The 24,995-nt window shown below is 39.9% G+C and overlaps 1 protein-coding gene across 4 annotated transcripts in view; it reads right to left on the reverse strand.

Annotated features, from left to right (window-relative positions):
* Nucleotides 1-24,995, reverse strand: part of VPS39 (VPS39 subunit of HOPS complex) — a 449,085-nt gene that overhangs the window by 237,421 nt on the left and 186,669 nt on the right. For all 4 annotated transcript variants that reach the window (XM_075844598.1, XM_075844597.1, XM_075844599.1 and 1 more), the window contains one exon: nucleotides 1,299-1,441. In XM_075844598.1, the coding sequence (XP_075700713.1) occupies nucleotides 1,299-1,441 (143 nt within the window). The remainder of the gene's footprint in view (nucleotides 1-1,298; nucleotides 1,442-24,995) is intronic.

The following is a 24,995-nucleotide window of genomic DNA, read 5'->3' on the forward strand; positions in this document are numbered from 1 at the left end:
GTAACGACTTTATAGCTACGCCGAGCTACGACTAAAATGAAGCAAAAAGAACTGTGGATTGGCATGAGCATAAAGTGGGATTTGCGCTTTAAATAAATACAATCTTGTTGGGTAATGCATGAAACATGGCGAGGAACTTATTTAAAAGTTATTTAATGTTAACCCCTTTGAACCACACCTTGAAGTTAACTGGCTAATGATATTGTCCCTGTGTCAGAAGCCCATGAATTTACGTACTGTCTTTAAAAGCACTATCCACTCCTTAACTCAGTGTCCTATGGTTGTACCATAGTAAAAAAAAAAAAAGTGTCAAATGTAAAAAAAATTAAAAAATGCCCTCTCCCTCCGAAGGACTGCACACCTTTCTTAAACCAAAACGCACCAATATTAGACATCCGACGTAAAAATTCATTTTGAATGGTTGTCAGGAGCTCATTTATGAATACTTTCCTCTCATGCAGAATATAACACCCTTAAAATAAAAATTTTACCCCCAGCCACCATGTTTAGTCTGTTCTACCACGGCCCTATCTGCTTTTGTGCCTTCACCAAAGAAAAAGTCTGTACTTGGATGATGATCATCCATATGTATCTCTCAACAAAACCAAAAACAAATAATGTTGGGGTAAAAAAATAAATAAAAAAAGCACCTCTAAAATGCAGAATTCCAAAAAGTGCAATTTCCATCTAGGCACTAATCTCCCCCTTCCCAGTTTGTAATAGGGTTAAAGGGATTTTCCACTTTCTGACAACTGATGACCTATCCACCGGATAAGTCATCAGTATGTGATCGGTGCGTGTCCGACACCCGGACCCCGCACCAATCCGCCACTCCAGCTGCCTCCGTGCACCGGATGTTTGGAATAGTATGTAGTAGTTGGAGCCGGAAGCAGATGACTCTGACCACTGCATAGAGGCCATTCATCAGAACTGCAGCTCTGCTCCTATTCACTCGGCCGCTATGCTTTGACCGGCGCCATCTGCTTCCGGCAATATCGTCCGGTGCCCGGAGGCAGCCGAAGTGGCGGATATGTGCAGGGTCCATGTGTTGGACACGCACCAATCATATACTCATGACCTATCCAGTGGATAGGTCATCAGTTGTCAGAACGTGGAAAACCCCTTTAAGAGATATTAATGCTCTCAAAACAAAAAGTTTAAACAAAAATACATATATAATCCCCTTATATTTTTTCTTGCTTCCGATACTGTAGGAGATGTTGTACAAAACAAAGAAGTATTTTATTCCATGCTAGTGGGTGTTCTGGAGTTTGTAATCTTAGGGATTGACTGCTTACCTGGGTCAAATAATCTATAAGGGCTAGGTTGGCTTTTTCTAGTTCAGCTCCTGAGAGCAATGGTACTGGATTAGGGTACTGCAGCTGTTTCTTGTAGTCAGAGGGCAACAAATCTGGGTACATCCCAATAACATGGGTTGGGTCTGAAAAATATTGAAGAGTTGTAAAATAGGAATGCCAAACTAAATTTTACTCAAACAAGTCTAGTTTAGTTGCTAATACTAGAATTCAAAGAATAAATATTTAAACAATGCTGTTCAAATCAGCCCAGAATGCAAAGAACAATGACAGAATTCCAATTAGCCTTTCCCCTCTAAATTATATTTTCCCCCCATAAAGGATATGTACACCTTTGAAAGGATTTTTTTTTAAATAACTAATAAAAGTTGTTTAAAAACACATAAAACATTTATAAAAATGTTTTAACTTTTTAAGATACAGCTTCCATGTTTCCTGTATACAAAGAAGCTGTATCGTAACCTCAATGCCGATTCAGTCAGTCAACTGATGGCTCAGCTGAAGGCTGATCCTGCATGTATCTCACACACAGGATCCGGCAAACAACGATCACAACTACGGTGTAAGTTATGAACTGAAAGACTGGGCTGTGACAGAACAATACAGCTTCTATGCATACAGGATATCTTAAAAAGTCCAAAACATTTTTAATATAAGTCGATTTAAGAGTTGCTTAAACACACATAAAAACAATGATTTAAAAAAAATTCCTTACAACTTTTTTCTGGTAGCAAAACGGTTAAAGACCATAATTAAATCAATAAATATATCCAAAAGAAATGTCATTTTATTTCCCAACAAGACATGTGTTATTCAATATTTATTGTTTACATTTTTGCTGTTATGCTGGTTTGACCTAGTGACCTAGAAATTTTACCTGTGAGTACTTTAAAGGGAATGTGTCGCTAGAAATTATTCTTTTATTTTTTTTCAGTTAAACAATTCGTATTTAAGTGATTACACATGGTTTTATTTTTTTTTATTTTTTCACAAGTCAGGAAATATCATAAATTAGATTCTAATTTATAACATTTCCATCTGCTGGCCACTAGAGGGAGCAGTTCCCAAAATAGCAGCATGGTCACTGTGGTAAAGCAACCTCATTGATGTATGCTGCAAATTTGGGGTGGACACACTCTCCTCTAGTGTCCTCACACAACCCCCCCCCCCGCCTCCCATCTTCTGGCTAGTGCCAGGAGAAGGAAGGGTTTGAATGTCTTCAAACCTCCTACACTGTGTGCCGCCATTTTCTGAGCGACTGCACAGTGTAGGAGGATTAGATACAGGGCTCAGCAGACAGTAATACACAAACAGAATACACACGAACATAATACACACAAACATAAATTACCTGCTCCTGCCGCCGCCTCCGCTGGTCTTCGCTCCTCTTCCTTGCGCCTTCGCTTCATTAAACATATGGCCGGAAGCCAAGGCCGGAAGTCGTCATCTTACTGTCCGGCAGCGGCTTCCGGTCCACATGAAAATAGCGCCGGATTTCGCTCTACGAACGAGCTTAGTTTTGGTCTGTGTGGGAGCGGCGAATGCGCTGTTCCCACACAGACGGCACACGCAACTGCAAATGGAACGGCTCCCGTTTACATTCTCTATGGGGTTGTTTGTGCCGTATTCCATCTCTGTATGTGTCGTTAATCGACACATACAGAGATGAAAAAAAAAATGCCAGCCCCCATAGAGATGTAAAAGTCATAAAACATAAAAAAAGTAAAACATGAGAACACAATTTAATAAAATTTTTGAAAATATTACATTAAAAGCAATATGATAAAAAAATAAAATAATTCATGACACCTTCCCTTTAAATGTATGCAGTGGAATCAGGAGTGGGGGCAGGAAAAACTGGTCTGGTGCCATTGTGATACCACGTGAGAAGTTTTTAATATCGAGATGTGCTGTTACACAACTTAATATCTTGTAAGTCTAATATTAAAAGAAAATAAAAGTGTTTTACTATTTTATGGTATTTTATATATTTTTTTCTGTCCCAACATTTTCTGTCTCCAGCAGTGGATCAACTGGGTTGAAAGGAATGGTGCAGTCTAAAGGCTCTGAAACGTGCAGACAGCCATAGTTCCAGCAGCAGAGAGGAGAAGCATTCGTAAAGAAGACCGAAGCAGAGAAAGACCAGGACGATTGTGCAGAATTCAAACCACATGGAGTGGTGAGACTAAATGACATTTTAAAGGCCATGTACACTTTTGAAATTTTTATTATCAGCGCATTTGGTGTTACCGATCACATCTACAGTTCGGTCCAGAATTATTTGGACAGTGACACAAGTTTTGGCATTTTAGCGGTTTACCAAAACATATTAAATATACAGTTATGTAATCAATATCGGCTTAAAGTGCAGACTCTCAGCTTTAATTTCAAGGTATTCACATCCTAATTTGAGGAAGGGTTTAGGAATTAGTTCTTTAATATGTAACTGCCTCTTTTTCAAGGGACCAAAGGTAATTGGACAATTATCTCAAAAGCTATTTAATGGGCTGCATGGGTTATTACCACGTTAATCCATCAACAATTAGCAGGCAAAATGTCTCGAGTGAATTCCAGGTGAGGCATTTGCGTTTGGAAGCTGTTGCTGTGAACCCACTACATGAGGTCAAAGGAGCTCTCAATGCAAGTGAAACAGACCATCGTTCGGCTGAAAAAAAAGAAAAGAGAAAAAATCAGGGAGATAGAAAAATGTAATGAGTGGCCAAATCAACAGTTTGGTACATCCTTGAAAAAAAAGAGAGCACTGGTGATCTCGTGAACTCCAAAAGGCCTGGACTTCCACGGAAGACAACAGTGGTGGATGATTGCAGAATCCTCTCCATGGTGAAGAAAAACTCCTTCAGAACAACTACCCAAGTCAAGAACACTCTCCTGGAAGTAGGTGAATCAGTATCTAAGTCCACCATAAAGAGAAGACTTCACGAGAGCAAATACAGAGGGTTCGCCACAAGGTGCAAACTATTAATCAGCCTCACAAATGGAAAGGCCAGAGTAGACTTTGCCAAACAACATCTAAAAGAAGCCAGCCGAGTTCTGGAACAGCATTCTTTGGAAGGATGAAACTAAGAACAACCTGTACCAGAATGATGGGAGGAAGAAAGTATGGAGAAGGCTTGGAACAACTCATGATCCAAAGCACACCACATCCTCTGTAAAACATGGTGGAGGCAGTGTGATGGCATGGGCATGCATGGCCACCAAAGGCACTGGGTCACTTGTGTTTATTGATGATGTGACAAAAGCAGCCGGATGAATTCTGAAGTGTTCAGGGATATACGTTCTGCTCAGATTCAACCAAATACAGCAAGGTTGATTGGACGTTGCTTCACAGTGCAGATGGCCAATCACCCAAAACATACTGCGAAAGCAGCCCAGGAGTCTTTTTTTAAGGCAAAGTGGTGGAATATTTTGCAATGGCCAAGTCAATCACCAGATCTTAACCCGATCGAGCTGCAAATCACTTATCTAAGACAAAACTTAAGGCAGAAAGACCCACAAACAAGCAACAACTGAAGTAAAGGCCTGGCAAAGCATCACAAAGGAGGAAACCCAGCGTTTGGTGATGTCCATGGCTTCCAGACTTCAGGCAGTCATTGTCTGCAAAGGATTCTCTACAAAGTATTAAAAAAAACAACCATTTTATTTATGGTAATGTTAGTTTGTCCAATTACTTTTGAGCCCCTGAAATGAGGAGGCTGTGTAGAAGAATGGTTGCAATTCCTAAACGTTTCACAGGATATTTTTGATCAACCCCTTAAATTAAACCTGAACGTCTACACTTCAATTGCATCTCAGTTGTTTCATTTCAAATCCAATGTGGTGGCATGCAGAGCCCAAATCATGAAGATTGTGTCACTGTCCAAATAATTCTATACCCAAGTTCATAACTTAGATGTGATCGATAACAGGTGGATCCTGCGTCACAGACACACGCAGGACGTGCTATCACTGAACCCTTTGTGAATACGGCGTTGTTTAACTTGAAGCCCTAAGTCTACTTTTTATTATTGTGCTAAAAATATATTCTGTAAAATGGCAAACCGCTACTATGCTACCAATAATCAACATTTTTTTTAAAGAGCACACAGCATACGTTGTATAAAAATGCAACTTAATAATTTATACACAAAGCCTCCTTTATGCAACTACGCATCAAAATTCCACTTCAACTACTGAAGCAGACCCTTTAAGCAAACGAAATGGACTCTGGCAAAAACTGTCTAAATTAAATGCCAAAACCTCAAGAAAGCGCCAACCAATTTTTGCAAGCAAATTAAATTGGGTATCCTATGTATATAATTTTCTATCCCCCCTATATGAACTCAAATTTTAATCCATAATCCCTAAAGCTAATTTTATGCATTAACTCTTTCAGGACCAAGGGTCCTCGATGCCTCAATGACCAGCCCCATTTTTTTCAAATCTGACGTGTCATTTTATATGGTAATAACTCTGGAATGCTTTTGCCTATCCAAGCGATTCAGAGATTGTTTTCTCGTGACATATCGTACTTTATGTTAGTGGAAAAATGTGGTCAATAAATTCATAGCTTATTTGTGAAAAACGCCAAAATTTAAAGAAAATTTGCAAAAATTATAATTTTTCTAATTTTAAATGTAATCTGTAATCTTGTAAAACAGATAGTAATACCACACAAAATTGTTGCTAATTAACATCCTCCATATGTCTACTTTATATTTGCATTGTTTTTTGAACATTATTTTATTTTTCTAGGACGTTACAAGTCTTAGAACTTTAGCAACAATTTCTTACATTTTCAAGACAATTTCAAAAGGTTATTTTGTCAAGGACCAGTTCAGTTCTGATGTGGCTTTGAGGGCCTTATGTACTAGATAGACCCCATAAATCACCCCATTTTAAAAACTGCACCCCTCAAAGTATTCAAAACAGCATTCAGAAAGTTTATTAACCCTTTAGACGTTTCACAGGAATTAAAGCAATATAGAGGTGAAATTTACAAAGTTCATTTTTTTTTGCGAAATTCATTTGTAATAAAAAAAAATCTGTAACACAGAAGCTTTTACCAGAGAAAAGCAACTCAATATTTATTGCCCATATTCTGCAGTTTTTAGAAATATCCCACATGTGGCTCTAGTATGATAATGGACTGAAGCAACGGCCTCAGAAGCAAAAGGAGCACCCAGTGGATTTTGGGGCCTGCTATATTTATTGGAATATAGTGGGTCTTGACAAGGTCAGGACCCACTATGCTTGCTGTCAGTGAGTAGCCGACAGCTCTAAAACACTGCACTACGCATGTAGTGCAGTGTATTAGAATAGCGATCAGGGTCTCCTGCCCTCAAGTCCCCTAGAGGGACAAAGTAAAAATGTAAAAAAAAAAAAAGTTCAAAAGTTGTGTAAAAATAAGAAAATAAAAGTTTGAAAAGTAATAAAAGTAAAAATCACCCTTTTTCCCTTATCAGACCTTTATTATTAATAAAAATAGATAAACAAATAAACTATAGATAATTGGTATCCCCACATCCGTAACGGCCTGAACTACAAAATGATTTCGTTATTTATGCCGCGCGGTGAAAGCCATAAAAGAAAACAACAATTAACCACACCAGAATCATTTTTTTTTTTGTCACTTCACCTCCCAAAAAATGGAATAAAAAGCGATCAAAAAGTCGCATGTACCTAAAAATGGTGCTGATCAAAACTATAGTTCGTTCGTTACACAAAAAATAAGTCCTCGCACGGCTTTCTTGATGGAAAAAGAAAAAAGTTCTGGCTCTTAGAATAAGGTAAAAAAAGTAAATGATTTTTTACAAAAAGTATTTTGTTGTGCAAACGCCATAAAAAAAACTATAAACTTATGGTATCGCCGTAATCGTATCGCCACACAGAATAAATTGAATATGTCATTTATAGTGCACAGTGAACGCTGTAAAAAAAACTGAATAGAAACAATAGTAGAATTGCTGTTTTTTAGTCACCACGCCACTTAAAAATAGAATAAAAACTGTTTTGGCACCACAAGACCTCTTCAGACATGGTGCCTAGTAAAAAGGATGCCACAAAATCCTCTAGGTGCACCTTTGCTTCGGAGGCCGGTGCTTCAGTCCATTACCGCACTAGGGCCACATGTGGGATATTTCTCAAAACTGTAGAATCAGGGCAATAAGTATTGAGTTGCGTTTCTCTGGTAAAACCTTCTGTTTTACAGAAAAAAATAGAATAAAAAGGATTTTCTGGCCAAAAAAAAATTATGTAAATTTCACCTCTACATTGCTCTAAATTCCTGTGAAACACCTAAAGGGTTAATAAACTTTCTAAATGCTGTTGTGTATACTTTGAGGGGTCTAGTTTCTAAAATGGGGTGTTTGATGGGGGTGTCTAATATATAGGCCCCTCAAAGCAACTTCAGAACTGAAACTGGAACCTAAAAAAAATAAAGGAGGCAATACTTCGCTTCTTACATTATACTGATGAGGAGCATTGCCCAGACCGAGATGACCCCAGTTTTGACCGCTTGTATAAACGAAGACCCCTATTAGGCCATTACAGAGCCCGGTTTTCCCAAGCATACACCCCCGAGAAGTGTATTTCTATTGATGAGTCCTTGGTACATTTTATAGGGAGGCTTCAATTCCGCCAGTACCTGCCGAGTAAGAGGGCAAGGTATGGCGTGAAGCTGTATGAGCTGTGTGAGAGTGCATCAGGGTATACCTACAAATTTAGGATATATGAAGGGAAGGACACCAGTATTCAGCCCCCAGAATGCCCCCCCCCCTTACTGGGAGTTAATGCAAAAATTGTGTGGGATTTGGTGCACCCACTGCTGTACTAGGGTTACCACCTCTACCTGGATCATTTTTATACCAGCGTCCCACTCTTCAAGTGCCTCGCTTCCAGAAGTACTTCGGCATGCGGCACTGCTAGAAAAAATCTGAGAGGCATCCCTAAGACTCTGCTTGGGCAAACAAGAAGGGGTGAGAGCAGGGCACAATCTAGCAGCAACATATTCTGTGTCAAGTACAAGGACAAGGGAGATGTCCTTGTATTGACAACAATACATGGCCACACCAGTACCCATGTACCTGTACGAGGTACCAGTACAGAGACCCCCAAACCAGACTACATCCTGGACTACAATAGGTACATAGGAGGGGTGGACTTGTCAGATCAAGTCCTCAAGCCCTACAGCACCATGCGGAAATCGAGGGTGTGGTATAAGAAGCTGGCAGTGCACATTATACAGATGGCATTGTACAATGCGTACGTGCTACATCGATGTACAGGCCAGACGGGAACTTTCCTGTAATTTCAAGGGGTGTCTATCAAGAACCTAATCTTTAGGGACTAAGAAGAGGGGGGGTGGCACACAGTACTTCTGCAAGAGAGGCAACACGCATTGTACCAGGGCAACACTTTCCAGGAGAAGTGAGAAGTTCCCCAAACTGGCAAGAAGGGAAAAAGTCAATAGAGGTGCAAAGTCTGCTATAAGAGGGGGATAAGGAAGGACACAATACATCAATGTGACACGTGTCCCGAAAAACCAGGGCTCTATATGATAGACTGTTTTAAAATTTATCATAGATGCCTTAGATTTTTCATCTACCCTGACGCACTCCGCACAGCTTATCCTCCTCATTTTTCCCCTCTGGGCCCTGCTGTGTGACCAGGCAGCTAATTACAGCGACTTGTAGGGTATTTCCGTACCCAGGAGAACCCACATTACAGTTTATGGGGTGCATGTCTCTGGTGGCGCAAGCTGGGCACAATATATTGGACATTGAAATGGCATATATATATATCTATATATAGATATAGAAAATTGCAAATCTCACTCTGCACATCTACTGCGCATTATCTTTTACACAATACCTGTGGGATCAAAATGCTCACTACACCTCTAGATGAATGCCTTAAGGGGTGTAGATTCCAAAATGGGGTCACTTCTGGAAGGTTTCCATGGCTTTAATACCTCTAGGGCACTGCAAATGCGACATGGCACCCATAAACCAATCCAGCAAAATCTGGACTCCAAAGAACACATAGCGCTCCTTTCCTTCTGAGCCCTCCCATGGGCCCAAACGGCAGTTTATCACCACAAATGGGGTATTGCCGCACTCAGGACAAATTGGGCAACAAAATGGGGTGTTTTATTTCTTGTGAAAATAAGAAATTTTGAGCCAAAACGACATATTATTGGAAAAAAATTCATTTTTTAAATTTCACAGCCCGATTCAAATACGTGCTGTGAAAAAACTGTGTGATCAATATCGTAACAACAACCATACATAAATTCCTTGAGGGGTGTAGTTTCCAAAATGGCGGTCACTTTTGGGGTATTCCTACTGTTTTGGCACCTCAACACCTTTTCAAACCTGGCATGGTGCCTAAAATATATTTTAATAAAAAAAGAGGCCCCAAGATATACTAGGTGCTTCTTTGCTTCTAGGGCTTGTGTTTTAGTCCACGAGCACACTAGAGCCACATGTGGGACATTTCTAAAAACTGAAGAATCTGGACAATACATATTTAGGTAAATTTATCTGGTAAAACCTTCTGTGTTACAGAAAAAAAATGGAATAAAATTGAAGTTCAGCAAGAAAAATGAAATTTGCAAATTTCACCTCCACTTTGCTTTAATTCCTGTGAAATGTCTAAAGGGTTAAAAAAACTTTCTAAATGCTGTTCTGAATACTTCGAGGGGTCTAGTTTCTAAAATGGGTTGTTTTATGGGTGTTTCCAATACATAGGCCCCTCAAAGCCACTTCAGAACTGAACCGGTACCTTAAAAAAAGGCTTTTGAAATTTTCTGAAAAATATGAGAAATTGCTGTTTATGTTCTAAGCCTTGTAACGGGCAAGAAAAATAAAAGAATGTTCAAAAAATTATGCCAATCTAAAGTAGACATATGGGAAATGCAAACTAGTAACTATTTTGGGTGGTATAACCGTCTGTTGTACAAGATGCATTGAAATTCTGAAAAATTTTATTTTTTCAACATTTTCTCTAAATTTTGCAGTTTTTCACATTTAAACACTGAATATATCGAACAAATTTTTCCACTAACATAAAGCCCAATGTGTCACGAGAAAACAATCTCAGAATCAGTTGGATAAGTTTAAGCATTCCAGAGTTATTACCACATAAAGTGAAATATGTCAGATTTCAAAAATGGGCTCTGAGCCTTAAGGCCAAAGCAAGGCTGCGTCCTTAAGGGGTTAATGGCCACCAACTTGAGGACGACATGATTTTAGTCACCTGCGAGGTGGAGTCCAGGTACACATCTATATGCCACGACCACAAAGTACGCACTTCTGGATATTTTGGGGAAATTACTGGCCTAGATTTGGATCTTATTGAGTTTGTGCTTTCTTTGCTTGACTTTTCATTGACACAACTTTTTTACCTTTAAAGACCATCTCCTCCTACAAGTAGCCACCCAGGGCGTGGCCATGGGTGCTACTTGTGCATCCTTATATGCCAACTTGTTCCTGGGGCTGTCGGAGAGAGAGCTGGTTACACCAGGTGGCAGTTCATGAGGCGGAACTTCTGTGGTCGAGATATATAGACTATATTGTGTTCATCTGGCAGGTCTCCACATCGCATTTGGAGACTTTTTCAAGACACTCAACTCCAATGACTTGATCATCAAAGCTCACTTGGAAATTAAGTAGGACAAACGTATAATTTTTGGACATATCAGTTTTTACAGATGTCTATGATGTCCACAGGAAGGCCACGGGAAGGAGCAGGCATGTGACCAGGTGTGTCGGTCAAAGCTCTGCCACCCCACCACCTCTGTCCTGCCATGCACTGCTATGCAGCCCCGGACCCAGTCCCTGCTAAGTGATGTAGCTGGCGCACTGATTTGGCTGGGCTAATGCTGCTACTAACATCGCTGCATGCTACTACCTGTAGCTAGCTCCAATACTTTTGGCTTTCTAACTTGGTCTGCTGGCTCTCCTACACCTTGATATTACTAATAGCTTGCATGCTGAGCTCGGTCAAAGTTTTTGTCTGCACTCCAGTTTTGCCTCTCCTGTCTTCATTTTTGTATTTTGTATTTATCATCAAGGCCTGCACGGTTGCATTCCTACACCCTTGTATAAGACCGGGATCCTAAGGAGGTCAAAACCAGGAGGGGTGAGATCATTCCCATCAATATTAGAGTTTAGCTGTGCATTATATATTTAAGAGCGGATATATGCGGATTTATAAACGGCTGTCTGCCTGATTGCATCTGCTACGTGCTTGCTGCTGGTTTTTTTTTTTTTTTCTCTTTTTCTACATTTTTTCAGTTGCTAGTACTGCTGATTATTTCTACTCAAAACGGGATTTTTTTTTGTCGTCTGTGTTCAGTACTCAGTCGAAAGTGGTCTGATCTGCGACTTCGGTCAGATCATATATTTTTGGTGCAGCTATACCTCCAAAGAAACAGGACAAGGATTATGTTCCAGCAAGCAAAAGATACAGTGGGGGCACTGACAGCAAAGCTGCACCTACCATGGTAGAGAAATTCCTATCCTCCTCCCACCTCTGACTTCTAGAGGAAAACATAGTAACTTGGAAGAGCATTGTATTATGGCAGGAGAGGAGTCAGAGAGTGCGTATGGAGAGGGTGAATGTTATGACCCATTGCCCAAGACTCCAACTATGAAGGCAATTCTCCAGACTCTTAAAAATTTGGAGGGGTCCATGGCAGGGCTAATTGTCCAAATAGGGGGGAGTACAAGCAGATAAGAGTCTTATTAAATATGACCGGTCTAAAATAAGAGAGGCTGGAGGAAGCAGAGGAAAGAGTCTCTTCTATTTACGGTGACCACTTTAAAATCTAAGATTGCCATTTTGGAGAGAGATGTGAAAGATTCTGCTAGTAAATTGGTGGACTTGGAGAGAGGATAGATCCAGGAGAGCAAACATTCGCTGTATGGGATTCCCTGAGGGGATAGAAGAAGAAAATTGCTGCAAATATGTCACAAATTGGCTGCTGGAGAGGTTTGGAGAGGCAGTGTCATCCAAAGTCATTGCTGTGGAAAGGGCCCACAGAGTCCTGTTTAAACCCAGAGCTGCAGGCCAGGCCCCAAGATCTAATCTGGTCAAGCTGTTATGTACAGGAGACCGGGATATAATTCTAAGAAATGCACGAACAAGGGAGAATATAGTGGTAAATGGAGCCCAGATAATGCTTTTTCCAGACTACTCAATGGCTACTTCCAAAAACAGGCTTAAGTTTGTTGACATTAAGAAACGTCTGAGAAAAGCAGAGTTACAATATTCCTTGTTATTCCCGGCAAAGTTATGGGTGGATACATGAGGGGCAAAGCATTTTTTTTCCTCCTCTGAGGAGGCAACCATCTGGATGGACTATATGGAAGGGTTTTCCATAAGAAGAGCTGTTTGTTGCCTGCATGGACTCTATGTGACTGTTCTAAGGAATTGCGATTGTTGGAGAATGTTATAAATAAGATGTGGGGTGGTATGTCTAGGGGACTTAATGGTGGATAAAAATGTAGTCTGGTAAAACAAGATAGGAAGGCAAGAGGGTGCTTAGGTACACTATCATGCGGGAAGTAGATACACAAAATGTGGTATTTTGGTATGGAGTTAGGAGGTAGGTGGTGGAGGGGCAATGCCAAGTGTAGGAGTTCCATGGAAAGCAGATATTGGTTTCTGGGGGGCTTTAGGGGGAGGGGGTGGTAGGCGGGCTGGACCTGGTGCACTAGGGAGAGAAGAAGGGGAAGTGTTTTTTTTTTCTCCTTTGTCCTTTTTTTTTTTCTTCTTTTTTTTTCCCCCATAGAGTATGCAAACTTTATCCTGGAACGCTAGGGGGCTGGGCAATAATTTTAAGAGATTGGCAGTTTTTAATTTAATCCAGAATTATCTGCCCACTGTGATTTGTTTGTAGGAGACCCATCTTCTTTCTGCGGTGTTCGTTGGTCTATCTAGGGGGTGGGTATCCCATATGTACCACTCTGTCTATTCGTACCTTTTCTAGAGAAGTGAGTATTTTGGACCATAAGCGTATTATGGTTCAGATTCATGCGGTCCTAGTGGACAATGCAGGAAGATTTGTGTTTTTACATGGAGATTTGACAAAGTGGACATGCTATTGGGGTTAGTGTATGTTCCCCCGCCTTTTGCTTATTTGGCCCTGTATAATATTACCCTTTTTCTGGGTAATAAATCTGGAGTTCCTTTTCTCCTAATTAGGGACTTTAATAAAGTTCCAGATGAAGTATAAAATAGGCACCGGAGGTTCCCTTTGAAACCTGGGATTATCAGTCACTCTTTTGGGTTTTATTTGGAGGAGATGGGATGGTTTGATACATGGAGGATTTTTCACTCAGACACATTTCAGTTCTCTTGCTATTCTAAGACCTCGGAATCCCTCTCACGAATTGACTTGGCTCTGGAAAAAACAAATGATGGGCTTAGTCAAGGGAGTGGAATATGAAGCAAGAGGCCTGTCGGAGAATTCACCATTGCTTGTTGAAATTAAGACCATAAGGCTTGGTTGTTCTGTGAAAGCATATATCGCCCCTTCTTTAAAGAGGCTCTGTCACCAGATTTTGCAACCCCTATCTGCTATTTCAGCAGATCGGCGCTGCAATGTAGATTACAGTAACGTTTTTATTTTTAAAAAACGAGCATTTTTGGCCAAGTTATGGCCGTTTTTGTATTTATGCAAATGAGGCTTGCAAAAGTACAATTGGGCGTGTTGAAAAGTAAAAGTACAACTGGGCGTGTATTATGTGCGTACATCGGGGCGTGTTTACTACTTTTACTAGCTGGGCGTTCTGATGAGAAGTATCATCCACTTCTCTTCACAACGCCCAGCTTCTGGCAGTGCAGATCTGTGACGTCACTCACAGGTCCTGCATACATCGGCACCAGAGGCTACAGATGATTCTGCAGCAGCATCGGCGTTTGCAGGTAAGTCGATGTAGCTACTTACCTGCAAACGCTGATGCTGCTGCAGAATCAACTGTAGCCTCTGGTGCCGACACGATGCAGGACCTGTGAGTGACGTCACAGATCTGCACTGCCAGAAGCTGGGCGTTCTGAAGAGAAGTGGATGATACTTCTCATCAGAACGCCCAGCTAGTAAAAGTAGTGAATACGCCCCGATGTACGCACATAATACACACCCAGTTGTACTTTTACTTTTCAACACGCCCAATTGTACTTTTGCAAGCCTCATTTGCATAAATACAAAAATGGCCATAACTTGGCCAAAAATGCTCGTTTTTAAAAAATAAAAACGTTACTGTAATCTACATTGCAGCGCCTATCTGCTGCAATAGCAGATAGGGGTTGCAAAATCTGGTGACAGAGCCTCTTTAATTTTTGGAGTGGAACAAGATGAGGAAGCTTCAGCTCAGTTTACAGAGTTTTTCCAGATTAATAAGGGGACCACATCTAGAAGAGTAATTTGGGACACCTTCAAAGCTTATGTGAGAGGATTCTATAAAAAGAGAAATATTGAGAAGAACAGGAAAGACAGACGGGTGGTAAACTCCTTGAGGCAGGATTTAAATAGAGCAAAGGAGGGGTATACCCGTTGTCCATCAGATGATACGGCAGCGGTATGGCGGGAGTCTCAAAATAGGTACTACGAGTTTCTAAGGCAGGGATCCTTGGAGAAAAACTTTATTTCAGGTGAATTTTATTTGGAAGGGGGTAGAGTTGGAAATTTTTTGTCAGCTTGTGTGAAAAACTGAAAATGGGCAGTCAGAAATAGTCGCAATTAGAGGAAATTTAAGGGGAAATTAATACGGATGCCGTATGAATTGCCAACGAATTTGCTTCCTTTTATAAAGAAGTATATGCATCTGAGGATATTTGTACATTGGATGTGCTGAATTCCTATTTGGATAAAATAGCATTGCCCAGAATATCAGAGGGAAGCTCTGGAGGTACCTTTGTCAAGGGTCGAATTTTAAGCGGCTATTAAATAAGCGCCATGGGAAAAGTCCCCTGAGCTGGATCGGATTTCATATGAATTATTTTCTAAGTATCAAGAGCAGATTCTGGGAGAGTTCCTGGGGACAATGTAGGAAGCATTCAGGGAAGGGGCACACACGTAGTCTATGAATGATGCTTTAATTTCTCCTATCTTGAAGATAAAGACCCTCTCTTTGTATTGTCATAGCGTCCGATCTCGCTGTTAGATTGTGATATCAAGTTGGTAGCAAAGGTTCTGGCGAACCGGTTGGCCTCTGTTATACAGGATATTATTCACCCAGACGAGACAGGTTTCATTCCAGGTAAAGCCATTAATTTCAATTCACATAAAGTAATTACTAATTTACAGTATGGAGAGAATTATGCGGTGGAAGGGGGACTTCAAACACCCTTACTGCATCGGTTGAGAGATTCGGTCAATTGGGATTTTTTGCAGGCAGTTCATTTGAGGTTAGCAGAAAATTTTGTCTCCTGGTTTAAGCTCATGTATAGGGCCCACCGGGCTCAGGTGGGTGTGAGTAAGAGAATTACTATTTTTTGTTTTAGCCAGACGTACCCGACACAGATGTCCTTTATCTCCTTTTATGTTTGCAATGGTTATTGAATGTCTGGCATTAAAGATAAGGGTAGATCCAGGTATCAGGTTTTTTTTGTCCGGGGCGGAGAAGGAAAAAATGTCCTTGTACACGGAAAACATGTTCTTGTATCTTAGACAGTCGTTGGATGTGGAGCATGTTATCCGCTTGTATCAGGAGTTCGGGATTCTCTCAGGCATCCAGATCAAGTGGTGTAAATCAATGTTTCTCTACTTATTGAATATAGTTTCAGCCAATAAGGGTATGGAAGGTCTCCAAATAGTGTATCAGATGCCTTATCTAGGTATTGTTATTTCCCAAAAACTTGAGGCTTACACATCTTTAAATATTTTTCCCCTAATAGGTGTTTTAAGAAGCAAGGTTAAGACTTGGAATCGCCTCCCTCTGTCCAGGGCCTCGGATATTGCCGTGATCAAAATGGTTATTTTACCTATGGTGTTGCATATATTTGGTAAATCCCCAGTTTGGATTCCAGGTAAAATTTATAACATACTGGAATAAATTGTGAATGATCTATTATAGCAGAGTAAGAAAACTCGTATTAAATATAGTAAATTATGTCGCCCATTAGTAGAGGGAGGCTTTGATCTACCTGATTTTAGGTTGTATTTCTTATCTTCGCAGATCCAACAGTTCATTGATTGGGAATACTCAGCAGCAAATAGATTGATTTTTAATTTGGGGGGCCCTGTACGGAGGCAGAATATATTTCAGGCTTTGGAGGCAGGATGCCTTAGCAGGATGCCTTCTAGGTATAAAGTTTTTAGTATGATATATAAGGTATGGAGTGTAGTGACTTCAATGGGTGCGGGGTGCGTGATGCGCGAAAAACTGCCAAATATAGCACGTCGCGAGTTTTACGCAGCGGACAAATGCTGCGTGAAAATCACGGACAGTCTGAATGGCCCCATTGATTAACATAGGTCCGTGCGAGGCGCGTGAAAATCACGCGAGTTGCACGGACGTATTATACGTTAGTCTGAATAAGCCCTTATTTGTTGACGGGACAATTAAAACCTCAGACAATTTACAGAGGGAGTTCGGTATTTTATCCAGATCCCTGTATTTGCACTTTTTTCAAATAGTTCACGCGTGGGAAGCAACACGTGATAAATAATTGGTTCGGAGGAATTATTTACAAAATTGTATAAAAAGGGAAAAAAGAAAAGGGGTTACATCTTTGGAGTATCAGGAGTTAAGAACGTTCACGAATAGAGATAGCCCATTAAGGGAAAACTTAAATGAAAAATGGGGCAATGATTTGGGATTATATAGTCTCTTGGAGGGAACTGTTTAACCCCTTAAGGACGCAGCCTAGTTTGGGCCTTAAGGCTCAAAGCCCATTTTTCAAATCTGACATAGTTCACTTTATGTGGTAATAACTTCGGAATGCTTAAAGGGGCTCTGTCACCAGATTATAAGTGCCCTATCGGCACAGTAATGTAGATAACAGCAGTGGTTTTTATTTTGAAAAACGATCATTTTTGAGCAAGATATGAACAATTTTAGATTTATGCTAATTTGTTTCTTAATAGACAACTGGGCGTGTTTTTACTTTTTACCAACTGGTGTTGTGAAGAGAAGTGTATGACGCTGACCAATCAGCATCATACACTTCTCATTGTTCCAGCCCAGCGTGATTATGCAGTGATATAAGATGGGCTGGAACAATGAGAAGTGTATGACGCTGATTGGCCACTGATTGGTCAGCGTCATACACTCCTCTGTGCAACGCCCAGTTGGTAAAAAGTAAAGCACACCCAGTTGTCTATTAAGAAAGTAATTACCATGACTCATAACTTGCTCAAAAATGATTGTTTTTCTAAATAAAAACCACTGTTGTGATCTACATTACAGCGCCGATCAGATTATGTAGGAAATAGGGCACTTATAATCTGGTGACAGAGCCTCCTTAAATATTCAGGAAAACAGCAGCACAGCCACAAAAAATTCTTCAGTGTGAAAGGACAACTCCCCAAACATGGGTGGTGCACGTAGTAAAGTATCCCAGGTCCAAGAGAGACAAATCAATATGCAATCGAAGAAAGGAACTGCAGCACTCAAGATTATCCAAAGAAGTGTATATGATTCATTCACCAAGCATAAAAACACTTGCAACGTTTCAAGCATGGTTGCGTGCATTCAGTGCACACTTTATATAGTACAAAATACGTGACATCACTTCCTGTACATCATTTCATGTAAAAAAAAACAAAAAAAAAACCGGTGTTTAAAAAAGTAAATACATCCATAGTAACATTTATAAACATCTCCACTTGTTCCTTGTGAGAAAACCTTATAAAAAAATGTGTGAATCGGAACTCAACATATCTGCACAAAGTACTCCTTTAACCCATCCAAGCAATTCTGAGATTGTTTTCTCATGAGACATTGGGCTTTATGTTAGTGGTAAAATTTGGTCGATATATTCAGTGTTTATTTGTGAAAAATAGCAAAATTTAGAGAAAATGTGAAAAAAATAGCATTTTTCTAAATTTAAATGCATCTGCTTGTAAGACGGAGGATTTTTACCACCCAAAATAGTTACTAGTTCACATTTCCCATACGTCTACCATATGTTGGCATCATTTTTTGAACATTATTTTTTTTTCTAGGAAGTTACACGGCTTAGAACATAACCAGCAATTTATCATATTTTGAATAAAATTTCAAAAGCCTCTTTTTTTAGGTACCAGTTCAGTTCTGAAGTGGCTTTGAGGGAGGGGCCTATATATTAGAAACCCCTATCAAACACCCCATTTTAGAAACTAGACCCCACAAAGTATTCAAAACAGCATTTAGAAAGTTTATTAACCCTTTAGGTGTTTCACAGGAATTTAAAAGCAATGTAGAGGTAACATTTACATATTTCATTTTTTTGTCAGAAAATACTTTTTATTCATTTTTTTTTTCTGTAAAACAGAATGTTTTATCAGAGAAACGCAACTCAATACTTATTGCCCAGATTCTTCAGTTTTGAGAAATATCCCACATGTAGCCCTAGTGTGCTAATGGACTGAAGCACCGGCCTCAGAAGCAGGAGGCCTCCTTTTTATTAGGCACCATGTCCGGTTTGAAGAGGTATTGTGGTGCCAAAACAGTGGAAACCCCCCAAAAGTGACCCTATTTGTTAAACTACACCCCTCAAGGAACTTATCGAGGGGTATAGAGGGCATTTAGATCCCACTGTTTTGTTTTTTTGCTGCATTTTCTGGAATTAGGCTCTGCAATCGAAAATCATTTTTTTCCAATAAAAAGTATGCATTTTTTAATTTTGGCAAGGAATAAAAGGCAAAAAAGTACCCTGGCATTTGTAAAGCAATTTCTCCCAATTACGGCAATACCGCATATGTGGTCATAAACTGCTGGTTGGACAAATGGCAGAGCTCAGAACGGAAGGAGCGCTATTTGGCATGTAGATTTTGCTGGATTGGTTTCTGGGAGCCATGTCGCATTTGCAGATCTTCTGAGGTACCAGTACAGGGTAAACCCCTTAAAAATGACCCCATTTTGGAAACTAGACCCCTTGAGGAATTCATTGTAGTTTTCATGGGGTGCATGTGACTTTTTGATCAGTTTTTATTCTATTTTTAAGAGGTGTGGTGACTAAAAAACATCAATTCTACTATTGTTGTTTATTCTATTTTTTTTTTACAGTGTTCACCGTGCGCTATAAATTAGATAAACTTTATTCTGCGGGGCGATAAGATTACGGCGATACCATATGTTTATAGTTTTTTTTATTATGTCTTATGGCGTTAGCATAATAACATACTTTTTATTAAAAAAATCATTTACCTTTTGTTTTGCCATATTCTAAGAGTCATAACTTTCTTATTTTTCCATCAAGAAAACAGTGTGAGGACTTGTCTTTTGCGTAACTAAATGAAGTTTCGATCAGTACAATTTTTAGGTACATGCAACGTTTTGATCTCTTTTTATTCCATTTTTTGGGAGGTTAAGTGACCAAAAAAATTGTGATTCTGGTATGGTTTAATATTTTATGCCGTTCACCGCACGGGATAAATAAAAAAATATTTTTGTAGTTCAGGCCGTTACGGACGTGGCGATACCAATTATGTATAGTTTATTTATTTGTTTTTATTAATAATAAAAGGACTGATAAGGGAAAAAGGGGGATTTTTACACATTTTTTTTACTTTTTTATAAATTTTTACTTTGTCCCACTAGGGGACTTGAGGGCAGGAGTCCCTGATTACTATTCTAATACACTGTACTACATGCGTAGTGTGGTGTATTAGAGCGATCAGCTACTCGCTGACAGCAAGCATAGTGGGTCCTGACTTTGTCAGGACCCACTAGGCTTTCGTAGATGGCATAGCCGTACGCCATTATTAGGCGTCTGGTTGCCATAGCAAACATCGCCGCCCGCTATCATGTAGCGGGCAGTCGATGGTGGTTTAACACCAGAGAAGCTGATCGCTATTGAACGCGGCTTCTAACGGGTTAATTAGAGGGGACACAGCAATCGGTTCCCGCTATAGGAGCTGCGGAAACTGCTGTACGAGACAGCAGCTGTCACAGCACCTGTATGTGTCTGGAGGACGGCCGAAATGGCAGTTCCTCCCGTGACGTACTATTCCGTCATTGAGAGCGACCGATGTGGTTACCATGACGGAATAGTACGTCACTGAGCGCGAACAGGTTAAAGGGATCAGTATTGTGTCACTAAATTATTCACATAGATTCTCCCAGTTTATGTTGGTACACAGACTATTTGATTCCTAAACGTCTGTATAGTATGGGATACACAGAGAATGATACCTGTCCTAGGTGTAATATAGAATAGGCTGATCTCATTCATTTGATGTGGCGATGCCAAAAGCTGCATCAATTTTGGTTCTTGGTAATTGAAACCATTGAATCTATTTTAGGTATGACTTTGGGGAATTCTGAAGGTTTTAGGTTTCTGGGATATCCCTCACAAGTACCGGGGCTGAAGCAGAGGAATAACTGATCTTGTGATTCAGTTGTTATTATTGGCAAGATTACAGATTTTGAGAAAATGGTTTGTAAAAAATCCACCAGTAGTGATCGAATGGCGAAATGCCGTTTTAAGAGTTCTGCTTTTTGAAAGATCATACTATCTCTCAAAAGGGAGGTATGAATATTTTTTCAATAGTTGGAGAAGTTGGATTCACCAATTGGATATTAGGGACAAAGTTATTGCCCTAAGGCCCCATATTTGATAGTTATTTATCTCTTTTTTTTTTGTGTGTGTTCCTCATCTTACTCGTCGTCAGTAAAGGGATGGGTGGGGGTTGGGTATTGTATTCCTTCTTGGTTTTTTTTTGCGGTTTGTGTTTGAACCACATTAAAGAAAAATATTGCAGAATGGAATAATCAAATAAAAATTATTATTAAAAAAAATAAAATAATAATGTCCACAGGAAGGCCACCTCAACCAATTCTCTTCTGCATGCCATCTCCTCACACTATTCGAAAGTCAAGAAGGCCATTACAAGTGGCCAGTTTCTGAGGATACGGCAGATCTGCTCCAATGACACAAATTTTTGGAAACAAGCTTCTGACCTTACACAGAGATTGCAGCTATAGTCAAGGAGATATTAAGTTGGCTTATAGGAGGGCCAATAACTCATCTTGAAATGTGCTTCTGGTAAGTAAACCCAAACATTCGTGACGTTTCAATGTTCAGGTACGTTTCATCACCACTTTCAACCATAATTGAATGGAAGTATGTGAGATTTTCAAAAAAATTGGTCGGTACTACTTACAGAGAGAGATCTGGCGAGATGCCTGCCTACATTTCCCTCTATTACATGGCACAGATCTATTAAACTCAGGGACATGTTGACCTCTAGCCATTGTCCTGAAGATAGCTATAAATGCATTTGGCAGTCAGGGCCATCCATGGGGGTAATACAACTGCAAACTGGAACTCAGCGAGGGATAAGGAATACAAAATAGTCCTTCACATCTCTTGCAAAACTGAGGCCACTATTTATTTTGCCACCTCTTCTTGTGACTTCATTTATGTGGGTATGCCAGTAGGCTTTTGAAAGTTCAGGTCCTGGAACATGCTAGCAGGATTGCCGCAGCTGCTAATGCTAAAGATCTTTAGAAATTGCTGTTTGTTCCCCACCACTTCCATTAATACTATTCCTGTAATTAAACAGGATTTAAAGTAAATAGCATAGATAAGATCAATCTAGGGTGGAGAGAGGGTGATGTGCGACAAACTCTTTTGGGGAAAAAAACTAGGTGGATTGTGCTTCAGAAAACCATCTGACCTTGTTGCCTGAATGAGGCTATAAGCCTTTTTTGTGACATTGCTAGTGCATGTTTTATATTTCTCGGGATATATACATACAGTGGTCCCTCAAGTTACATAATTAATTGGTTCCGGGGAGACTATTGTAAGTTGAAAATATTGTAACTTGAGACCATAACTCTTTGGAACCAATTTCTAGTTCTCCAAAGCCCCCAAAATGTCAACCACAGATAAGAAAAAAAGATTATTTAGCAGATAACTAATACAGATAAAGCAAGTTCTCACATATAAAATGTCCGAAATACTGTAGCTGCTGGAGGCTGTAAATCACTTTCTCCAATGAATACAGGAGCTTGTTCAGGAGGCTGTACAGTACACAGTTCACCAGAAAAATAACATGGAGCCGTCTTTACCTGCTGTCATTCTGGCGCAGGTAAAGAGCAGTACAGGATATGTAGTACTGTACTGTAGAGAGGCACTACTAGACAGCCAATCAGGGCATGCACTGCATCACAACAGGTGTTTTACCAGTAAAATGCCCATTCTGATCAGATGGAAGATTCAGCCAATCACACGCGCCCAAGATTGACCTTTTGTAGCATTGTATGTTGAATATGGTTTCAAGTTACAATGGCCCAGGAAAGACCATTGTGTGTTTAAAATATTATAACCTGAGGCTATTGTAACTTCAGGGACCGCTGTACATGTTTTGTAATTTTCTTCGTTGTATATTCATATTCTCTTTGTAGTTGTTTTTAGTTTATCTGGATGTGCTGGGGAGTGGGGATTTGTGCCTTACCTTTGGATGAATCCACTATTCTATTATATGGATCAGAGAGTTGCCTGTGTACTTATATCGGCTTTGATCTTCTGAACTTGCTGCAACATGCGGTTGCCATCACTGTTTCTTAACCCCTTCCCAACATTTGACGTATCCATGCGCCAAAGTCGGGTAGGGGAAGTATGGAGCGGGCTCACGGAGTGAACCCACTTCATACGATGCCGGTGTAGGCTGTTTGTTACAGCCAATACCTCAGAGTAACTAGCAACAGAGACCGCAGCATTTAAATCGTTAGGGCTTAATAGTTGCTTGTCAGAACCACGATATACTGCAATACATTAGTATTGCAGTATATCGTGCAAGCGATTTAACGTTCGCTGGTTGAAGTCCCGTAGGGGGACGCATAAAAAAAGGAAAAATGAGTTAACGTTTTTTTTTGGTGTAAAAAAAACAAAAACATATTAAAAGTTCAAAAAACCCCCCTTTTCCCATTTTCCCCCTAGAGCATAGTAAAAAAATAAATAAACATAATTGGTATCGCTGCATCCGTAAAAGTCTGAACTATTACAATATATCATTATTTAACCCACACAGTGAACGCCGTAAAAAATAAAATAAAAATGGAAACGCCAGAATCTCTATTTTTTGGTCACCTAATCTCCCACAAAAATTGAAATAAAAAGTGATCCAACCGTCGCATTTACACCAATGGTACATAATGGTATTATTAAAAACTACAGCTTATCCCGCAAAAAATAAGCCCTCATACCACTTAATCGATGAAAAAATAAAAAAGTTGTGGCTCTTGGAATTTGGCGACACAAAATAAATTCTTTTTTACACTTAGGTTTTTACTTGTAAAAGTAGTAAAATATAGAAAAAACAATATATATTTGGTATCGCCGTAATAGTATTGACCCAGCGAATAAAGTTAACATGTTATTTTAATTGCACAGTAAATTACGGAAAAATGGGGGGGAAAAAAATATGCAGGAATCGCTGTTTTTTTCATTTTCTACCCCACAAATATTTTTTTTCCCATTTCCTAGTACGTTATATGGCAAAATAAACGGTGCTATGAAAAACTACAACTCGTACCACAAAAATCAAGCCCTCATAGTACTATATTGACGGAAAAATAAAGACGTTATAGCTTTTGGAAGGTGGGGAGGAAAAAACGAAAATCTGAAAAAGGGCAACGGCGGGAAGGGGTTAATACATATTTCGTATGTATAATTTCTTTATAATATATAATACCTCAATATTTTGTGTAATGGGTTGTATTTATTATTTTTCTCAGGGTTTAATATCTGGATCCAACCAGAGGGCTGGTATAGCTACCTATAGTGGCTGTTTTGGGCATGGCCATTCACTGCTTCATGAGGGGGTTGCTTAAAGAGGCTCTGTCACCAGATTTTGCAACCCCTATGTGCTATTGCAAAAGTCCAAGTGGGCGTGTATTATGTGCGTACATCGGGGCGTTTTTACTACTTTTACTAGCTGGGCGTTCTGTGTCGTCACTCACAGGTCCTGCATCGTGTCGGCCACATCGGCACCAGAGGCTACAGTTGATTCTGCAGCAGCATCAGCGTTTGCAGGTAAGTCGATGTAGCTACTTACCTGCAAACGCCGATGCTGCTGCAGAATCAACTGTAGCCTCTGGTGCCGTTGTGTCCTCGCTCGTCTGACACGATGCAGGACCTGTGAGTGACGACACAGCGTGATCTCTCGAGAACACGGCTGTGTCTGCACTGCCAGAAGCTGGGCGTTCTAAAGAGAAGTGGATGATACTTCTCGTCAGAACGCCCAGCTAGTAAAAACGCCCCGATGTACGCACATAATACACGCCCACTTGGACTTTTACTTTAAACACGCCCACTTGGACTTTTTCAAGCCTCATTTGCATAAATACAAAAATGGTCATAACTTGGCCAAAAATGCTCGTTTTTTAAAAATAAAAACGTTACTGTAATCTACATTGCAGCGCCGATCTGCTGCAATAGCAGATAGGGGTTGCAAAATCTGGTGACAGAGCCTCTAATTGAATATATTTTTACCTTTTTTTTCATTTTTATTTACTTTCAGGG

This window comes from Rhinoderma darwinii, chromosome 12 (genome assembly GCF_050947455.1).
Source record: "Rhinoderma darwinii isolate aRhiDar2 chromosome 12, aRhiDar2.hap1, whole genome shotgun sequence".
Lineage (NCBI taxonomy): Eukaryota > Metazoa > Chordata > Amphibia > Anura > Rhinodermatidae > Rhinoderma > Rhinoderma darwinii.